General features: G+C 34.9%; 2 protein-coding genes across 3 annotated transcripts in view; both read left to right on the forward strand.

The window, feature by feature from the left end:
* Positions 1 to 7,984, forward strand: part of LOC107596304 (uncharacterized) — an 11,171-nt gene extending 3,187 nt beyond the window's left edge. The window contains exon 2 of the mRNA XM_016286994.1: positions 6,585 to 7,984. Coding sequence (XP_016142480.1) covers positions 6,585 to 7,906 — 1,322 coding nt within the window. The 3' untranslated portion in view covers positions 7,907 to 7,984. The remainder of the gene's footprint in view (positions 1 to 6,584) is intronic.
* A 1,239-nt stretch (positions 7,985 to 9,223) lies between these two features.
* LOC107596305 (aspartyl aminopeptidase-like) overlaps positions 9,224 to 9,444 on the forward strand; it is an 8,385-nt gene continuing 8,164 nt past the window's right edge. The window contains exon 1 of one of the 2 annotated variants that reach the window (XM_016286997.1): positions 9,224 to 9,274. Coding sequence is in view for 1 of the 2 variants with exons in the window: in XM_016286996.1 (XP_016142482.1) it covers positions 9,372 to 9,386 (15 nt within the window). In the remaining variant the exon portion in view is untranslated. Of the gene's footprint in view, positions 9,275 to 9,356; positions 9,387 to 9,444 lie in introns of those variants that run through there. The other variant, XM_016286996.1, reaches the window with a different exon arrangement.

Raw genomic sequence — 9,444 nt, forward strand, 5'->3', positions numbered from 1 at the left:
CCTGAAACAAACCTCTACAAATGTATCTGTGGCCTAATAAAATGAATATAAACTATAGCCGGGAGTGAGTATCCTGTGTTATTTATAAACTCTTGTTTATTATATAGCCATTGAGAATGCCTGAGAAAATTTTTCTTGTAGTTAATATTGTAATCATTATATTTTGTAATTGATTATATAGTACAGTGCAAACACAAAGCATTATTCTGATGGCACAGTCTTCTTGGACATCAAGAAGGAGGACACCTCTTGGTCAGCAGCTACTTCAAGAATATTATTTTTAAATTTGGATAAGAAATCATACATATGTCATCATCAGTAGTGTCATAATAAGGCTTTGATTTGCTTTTGTGATGTTTCCACATATATTCATCGTCATGTAAAGTCATTGTCTTGTTTCAGACTGGATGTGGAGCTTAAGTCACTGGTACCTGATCATTGTGTGAACTGAACATACATGGAGGCTGTTTTCATTGAGTGCCAAGGCCCTGTTTTAATAATTATCTCAGACACCAGACACTCACTTCATTTTGCATTGCTTCATTCCACATACACATGCTTTCACACAACTTCCCTTGTCTTTGCAGTTTGAGTTATATTCATAAATCAATTACTTCTGTACTTGTCATAGTAACATTTAGTAACTAATATTTATATACGTTTTGAGTGGCATTTGAAAATAAGCAGTCAAAATAAACACTTACTAAATGTTTTTTTTTTCAAATTTTAAACATGATTCTTATGTATCATGTATGTTGCACTTTCTTCTGCACTGGAAGCTCCTGTTGCCAAGTCAAATTCCTTGTGTGTGTAAACATGGTAATAAAGCTCTTTCTGACTTCTTACTGACTTCTGAACACAACACTATGGATTATAATATTTTGGATGTTTTCACACACCATTTTTAAACATATGACATGAAAGAGGTTGTTTTTCAGTGCAACATATGGACAAAAAACAGACACAATGTATGATTATATATGAAATTATTATAATATTTATTATTAGTAGTTCTTTCTCAGATGCTCTAAATTGTTAAGCAATGCTCTGTATTTGACTGTTCCCTAAATACAATTAAGGAAAACATGACATGCTTTTGTAGGTCCATTTTAAAGGGACAGTTCTTTCAAAAATAAAAATGAACTCTCTCATGTTATTTCAAGGTTGTATGACTCTTTCTTCTGTAGAAGACTTTGAAAAATGTGCCAATGTTCACATTGGTTTCAAACAGGTGAGTAAATGATGACAGAGTTTTCATTTTTGGGTGGACATATACCTTTAATATATTATAATCTATTAGTACTTGGAGATTGGTGATTCCCAAACAGGTGTATGTGGAAAGATAAAAAAAAAAAAGTTTTAACTTAAAATAAAATAAAATAATAATAGAAGAAAATATGTGACAGAAGTAAATGTGCATTTACTTTTGTGACTTTAATTATAATTTACATGATACATGATATCCATATAATATGAAAAAAATGAATATTTGTAGATTGGTGTTGATAAAGATACTGATAGGGCTGTGGAGGCTGGGAAATACTGGCCATTAAAAATAAAAAAGAAGATGAAGATGAAAGAAAGAATGACACAGGATACTCACTCCTGGCTATAGTTTATATTCATTTTATTAGGCCACAGATACATTTGTAGGTTTGTTTCAGGCATTGTTGCATACACACTGCAGTACTAGTCACCAATGACAACTAGGTAGGCTAATCTATTCAAATAAATAAAATTAAAGCCCCACAATTGAAATATATAAAAGCTTAAACACACACACAAAAAAGCTTTCTGATAGGCTAGCCCAGGTTAGCACAAGTTATTCGATTATCGTTTGTTTTGCTGTAATCAGGCAAAACAGCTTAGACGATTTATCATATTATTACACAAATGCTGTTTTGACACTGTTGCAGTTCATGTTTTAATGCTAAACATTGATAGGCCTACTTCATTACCTTTTCGAAATAATCTATTAAACACGTAGCGATTTGAGGAGCGTGCACTAATATTTTCAGTTCCATTCGTTTGCGCGTTGTCTCAAAGACACGCCCACACTAGGAGAACTAATGAATAATCACGTAAACTCCACCCACTGGAACAGTTTTTCACAGGAACTGAATATTACACAACGTTCAAATGTTAACGATTTTTAATGGTTCCGGAAGAATCATTGTGCTCACCAAGGCTGTGTTTATTTGCATTTATTTATTACTGTATAAAACAGTAAAATAGTAATATTGTGAAATATTATTGTAGTTTAAAATAACTGTTTACCGTTTCACTATACAATTAATTCCTGTGATGGCAAAGCTGAATTTTCTGCAGCCATTACTCAAGTCTTCAGTCTCACAAGTAGTGGTGGAAAGAGTACTAAGAAATTGCACTTAAGTAAAAGTATTGCTGCTACTTAAGGAATAATTTACTTGAGTACAAGTAAAAGTACTGAAAAATAATATGACTCAAGGAAGAGTAAAAAATTTGTTTTCTGAAAAACTACTCAAGTTACTGCGTTACAAATTACTTTAGTATTATTTTTCTATTTTTAGAGCAGGAGCTCATTACATTATGGAGCAGGGTTAACCCTAACCCTATCACTCATGTACTTTAATGTCTGTCTCACAAGTGAGACCCGGGAAATCCCTTATGGACAAATGCATCAGATATCACTACAGCTGAATTACATGCAGATAGAGATGCTTTGACTGATGAAACGTGGAAGACAATAAACACACAATTGCAATGCAATGCTAATTGACATAGCTTGTATCACAGTATATTATATATATATATATATATATATATACTATATATTATAGCATATTTTATAAATAAAATAAAATGTCTTTCTCGTTCTGTGATGAGAAGCAACATGGAACCACAGAAGCTAACTGTTTCAAACACGACTGATGTTATATAGTGATCTTGGAGCAAAACATGATATTAGTCTCATAAGCAGATAGAGATGCTTTGAACGTGGAAACGTGGAAGACAATAAACACACAATTGCAATGCAATGCTAATTGACATAGCTTGTATCACAGTATATTATATATATATATATATATATATACTATATATTATAGCATATTTTATAAATAAAATAAAATGTCTTTCTCGTTCTGTGATGAGAAGCAACATGGAACCACAGAAGCTAACTGTTTCAAACACGACTGATGTTATATAGTGATCTTGGAGCAAAACATGATATTAGTCTCATAAATTGTCATGTTTGACATTATGTTAAGCAAACATGCTACCTATCCCTGTTGCCAGTAGCAACTGTTTTATAACTAATTTTGAAAAGTACATTCACATAAGGTTATGTGGTTGTTTTTAAGAAGGGCAAAAGCAAAGAAGGGTAAGTGAGAGTTTAAAAGAAAAGAAAGGGTTTAAAACAGTGTGAATAGAAATGTGCCAGTAAAAAAATGATGTGGGGTGTGGGTAAGGTTGGGCATTGTTTGAATTTTAATGATTCCGATTCTTGTCAATTCCTAATTTCGATTCCTATAAGGTAAAAAAATAATAATTAATAAAAAATCTTAGATATCATCATATTGCAAAATATTTCCTTGTTAGCTGAATACTACGGATGAAAATCAACCGGCTAAAGAACACTTACACAAGGATGTGTGTGCAGCAGAGAAAACAGCCTGAGAGTCTTCTTGACTTGAATGGTTTAAAATCACATAGAAAGTGTAGTTTGTTATAATAACAAAGGTGGACTCCAGGCACATTTTTGGTAGGACAAATAAAAAGAGCATTTTATTTAACATGTTAATCCATACCTAGGCTTGGGAATCCAAAATCTATTCCAATTCTGGAATAGGATGCTTAAGGTCAGGAATCATATACTTGTTATAAAATTACAATTTGGATTCCTCTTATCGATTCCTTTGTGCGCATTTTAATATGACTTTAAACCATTCAAGCACAAGAAGACTTGTGCACTGTTTTCTGTCCTGCACATATAGGGACATAGCCATCATTTCAGAAATGATGGGGACAGAAATGTAAAAAATAAAAAACTTTTGTCTATTTGACAGGGTTTATTTTTTCTTATGTCTTTTAATTGACTAAGAAATCAAATACACTTCTGGAGGATAACCAATAATTTGTATTCTATAATATTTTTTTCTAAATTTTCCTAATGACAATTTTAGGATTAGGATTTTAGAATTGTAGGACTTCGGACGCTACTGCGCAGACTCTGGTCCCAAATCAGCACAATATGGCCACACCCTGTTGGGACAATGGCGGCTTCACTTTTCTTCAGTGGAAGAGATTGAAGTCCATTGCGTCGTCCATCGTTTTTTTTACAGTCTATGTTCGAAATGCCATACTATCATACTACTCTTACTATTTCTGCAGTATCCAGTATGTATGTTGTGCATAGTATGCACATTTTCTGTATGCATGTAATACCCGGATGACCTACTATATTCGCCAGAATCTGCTAAATATAACTAAAGTACACCGAAATCAGTACAGAAGCTGTTTGGAATGGCATACTACCATACTATATTGCAGTATGCTGTGTGTATACTGTGAATAGTATGTGAATTTTCTGTATGCATGGAATGCCCGGATTACCTGCTACATTGGCTGAAATTTGATGTATGCATCTGAAGACGCTGCATGGGATACTGTTTCCCAGAACGCAATGCGCTCCATGTGACGTTTCATCTTCAAACACGTGAGTGAACTGGAGGTGGGGAATAGTAATTATAAATGTAACACTTTATACAGTACAGATTCTTTCAAAGATATTAAATAATAATAATATTGCAGCAATATAATATATAAATAAAATGTATAAATAAAAATATTTCAATTATGCAAACAGAATTCAATTCCACTGTCAAGCAGCCCTAGTGTATTAGTGTAGTGTATTAGTGTATCTAGTGTAGAGTATTACTCTAAGGACAAATAGACCAATTTGTTGGCAGAGGCTATTTACATTAACTCCGCCCACCAGTGCCTGGCTGTGATTAACAGCACTGCAAAAGACACTTGCCTTTCCGAAGTATAAGTGGTGCAGCAAGTAAAACATGAGCTGTTTCGATCCTGGCTTTTGTCAAACCCATGCTTCTCCTTTTCCCATCACATACCAGATCAGAAAGAAATTTATTTTCAATAAAAATTAAGTAAATATTTGAAAAGTGGAAATAAAAAATATATAGCTTTTTAATATATCGCCACTTAGTTACCAAAAATATCAATAAAGACAGCTCAGTGTTGATTTAGTTCTGTCCAATATGTAAAATTAATCAATTATGAAATGAGTTCAATTGGGCAATATAGCATTGTTTACTAGTATGAAGCCTTATTAACAAGCCTTTGTAAAAAGAACCATTAGCTCATTTGTTTCTAAGGTAACAACCTTGACAGCTGTGCTGAATTAATGTTCAGTGTTTGTCATGTGACAGCACTTAAGCATACTACTCTGAAACATTTATTGCTTATTGTATACTGTTTCACACACTATTCTTTAAAAAAAATAGTAGGCAGTATGCACTGTGTACTGGGCAGTAAGCAAGTATGCCATTTCGAACACAGCCTATGATTCCAATCCATTAGGGATTTCCCATAGACTGGGATTTCCTTCTTCTTTAGGTTTTAAAGGCAGCTTGCATCCTAGAAGTTGCATTACTGCCGTCTTCTGGAATTATATTACTACTTCACCGATTAAAACATCAAATCCCCCTCATCAGTCTTGTATTTTTAAGGAAGCAGAACAGATATTTCCTTCCTTGACTTTTTCCTCCACATTTTAATATGTCTTTTAGTCCACGACAAGATCCTTCAGAAATCATTCTAATATGCAGATTTGGTGCTCAAGAAACATTTCCTATTATTAGTGCTAAAATACAGTTTTTGCTGCTTAATATTTTACTTAATACCTAAACTTTTATACAGCAGTGTAAGTAAGATTATACAGTATATGTATGTATATTAATTTCATTTCATTTATTTATATAGCACAAATAAACACAACAGGAGTTGACCACAGTGCTTTACAGAATATAAAACTAAGATACAGATAAAGAAAGAAAGCAATAAGACATAAAAATAAATAGAACATAATTAAGAATTGCTAAAAAGCTCGGGCCAGAAGATAAGACTTTAACTTCGATTTAAACTCATGCACGTGTGTGTGTGTGTGTGTGTGTGTGTGTGTGTGTGTGTGTGTAATATTGTGCAAGGACGCATTTGATCAAATTGATGTTGATCAAAAGTGATGTAAAGGCTTTAATAATGTTAAATGTTCTTTTGAAAATGTATCATGGTTTCCACAGAAATATTATGCAGCAAAAAATTTCAACATTGATAAGAACCATTATTAATAAGTGATAATAATTGAGCAGCAAATCAGCATATTAGAATGATTTTTGAAGGATTACTGGAGTAATTAAGACCGAAGTAATTCAGCTTTGCCATCTTAAGAATGAATGACATTTTAAAATATATCCAATTATTTTAAATTGAAATAATAATGAGTCACTTATGTTAAAAAAAATCTTGATTATTTCAAACTAGCTAGTTTGCCTAATGAAAGAAATTCTGTCTTTTCTTTTAATCAGGCAAACCAGCCTATGAAATGCTTGAGTGTCATCCCGACTGGGCACCGTCATTACATCTCGGGCACACAGAAGTCAAAGCGGCGCATCCTGAGCGGTTTAGCCGTAGGACAAAGAGACAGCAAGGTCTCAAACAGAACACTGCTGCACCTGTAACATCACCAGCTCTACCTGACCTGAAATTAGAGATAGATGAAGATGTACCACTGGTTAAAGATGAACCACCGGATGAAGATGTACCACTGGTTAAAGATGAACCACCGGATGAAGATGGACCACCAGATGAAGATGGACCCCCGGATGAAGTTTCACAGAGGTTACAGATGGATGAGCCTGCACCAAAGTACGACCTTGTAGAACAGCAGGAATGTAGTTTTTGTAACTGCAGACGTGCTGAAATTAACCGCTTATTAGAGGAGAACAGGTTATTGAAGGAAGAGCTCTCTCAAAAGACAATGTCTGAGAATTTTTTGGGAGATGATGACAAGAAGGTCAAGTACTACACTGGACTGCCATGTTTTGCTTTTCTGATGGGTGTGCTGGCGCAGCTTCTTCCCTGCCTACCACAGACAAGACGCAAACTTTCGCCTTTTCAGATGCTCTTCTTAACTCTGATGCGCCTGAGGCTGAATCTGCCAATCCAGCACATTGCACACCTCTTCTGCATAGATCAAAAGACTGTGTCCACCGTGTTCAGAGTCACCTTAGGTGCCATGTTTACACACCTCAGCCCTTTGGTGCACTGGCCAGAGAGACATTGCCTGAAGGGCAGCATGTTGCAACAGTTTGTAGAAGCTTTTGGCAATCATGTTGCGGTTATTGTGGACTGCTTTGAAATTAACGCTGAGAGAGCATCAAATCAGAAAGCTATAGCACAGACATCTTCACAAAAGCACACGCTAAAGTATCTCATTGGTATTACTCCACGTGGAGCTATTGCTTTCGTTTCTAAAGGGTGGGGAGGGGGTGTCAGTGTCAAGGATGTGATTGAGTGTAGTGGCCTTCTTGATAAACTATTGCCTGGAGACTTGGTGTTGGTGGATCGCGGATTTGACACCGGGGACAATGTTGGACTAATGTGTGCAGAAGTGAAAAAGCAAAAACTGGTTCCAAAGGATGAGGAGGAGACACGGAAGATAGCTCACCTCAGGGTCCATTTGAAGAGGGTGATCGGATGTGTGCGCACAAAGTACACCATGCTAAGTGAGGCCGTACCAGTGAGCATGAGAGCCCCATGTGAAGATGAGGACATGACATTCCTTGACAAAGTTGTGACTGTGTGCTGTGCCCTAACTAATATGTGCCCCAGTGTTATGAAACTGTAAACCATGACATAAACTACATACAACATGACATACAACAAAATAAAGGAGAACTGCATATCCTTCATTATCGTGTGGCATACCACGTTACTTTAATAAATGATGAAAAATTACTATAATTTATTTCTATTTGTGTAATGCTGAAGTAAATGTGTACAGTTCACAGTAAAAGGCAATCGAAAGGCAATAAATAAATGCCTCTTTGCAACAGTACTTCACAGTCTGCATAAAGCCTTATTTGAGCATAACTAATTAATTGCAGTAGAGAGATGTTATGATCTTAATACAGATGCTGATTTTGCAAGAAATGTATGTGACCCTGCAATAGTTCTTAGGAATAAAAACTGAACAATGGATAGCCTATAGTCTCAGTGGGAGTGTGGTAAGTTGTTACTTAATGGCATGATTATCATATCTAAATGAGACAAAAATATGTTTAACAATATGATGTATAGGTTTTGAAACAGGAACAAATAGTTTTGTTATTGAGGCTTTTTAAAATTAATCACAGATCTGTTTAAGAGCTTTAAACTGCTATGTATTGTTCATCTATGTCTACTTGCTGCAACACTTGAGTCAAAATCGACAATAATACCTTCTAGCCTTGAGGAGAAGTCAAGACGTGATCAACAGTCCCTCATCTTGGCTCTTTGATGAACTTTTCAAAGTGTACTTTTTTTTTTTTTTTTAAGATTTATTTTTGCCATTTTTATTTTGATAGGACAGTATAGCAGTGACAGGAAGCGAAGTGGGAGAGAGAGAGAGAGGGGGGCGGGATCGGGAAAGGTCCATGAGCTGGGACTTGAACTCGGGACGCCCGAAGCGCAGATGTCTGCGAACTGCCCACTAGGCTAATATTTTTAAAATATTTTGTGAAAACAAAAGAGTAAAAGACGTGAGAGCAAAACTATTGAATAATACCTTTACCCTGACATTAACTTTTGACTAAAGCTTAAATTAATGGTACATTATCCTCTCAATTATTAAGAACATCACAAGGTTTCTTGCGTGGAGATATCAAATAACAGAAAGAAACACAACTCTACAATGAAAAAAAAAACTTTATACTAATTTACTTGTTCCTAAATATGAGTGGTGTAGATTTGGCTTTCTAGATTTGTTTTTTTATCTTAATGTTTAAATAGTTACCATTTATTATAATTTTACAATGGTAAACATTTCATTAAAACATAAAAAAGACAATATATTAATATAATATATAATATAATAATGCACTTTTGTTTTTAAAAGTATGAGCTATTGCACCTCCAACCACTAGAGGGCCTTCTTCTGCTACCAGACTACAGCAAACCCTCATAGCTTCCTGCTTTCTTGCCCTGAATGTGAAAGTCCACTTCTTCATATGTGCAGGTAGGAAAGCTTGACGGGTAACTTTAAAAGTGCTGTGGCTTGTGCAGAGAATTATATCGTCTTTCTCGTGTGGGATTTCCCATATTCTGCAAAGGAAATGTTGCATGGATTTGTGTGTGTGTGTGTGTGTGTGTGTGTGTGTGTGTGTGTGTGTGTGTGTGTGTGTGTGT

This window comes from Sinocyclocheilus grahami, unplaced genomic scaffold (genome assembly GCF_001515645.1).
Source record: "Sinocyclocheilus grahami isolate Dianchi unplaced genomic scaffold, SAMN03320097.WGS_v1.1 scaffold217.1, whole genome shotgun sequence".
Classification (NCBI taxonomy): Eukaryota; Metazoa; Chordata; class Actinopteri; order Cypriniformes; family Cyprinidae; genus Sinocyclocheilus; species Sinocyclocheilus grahami.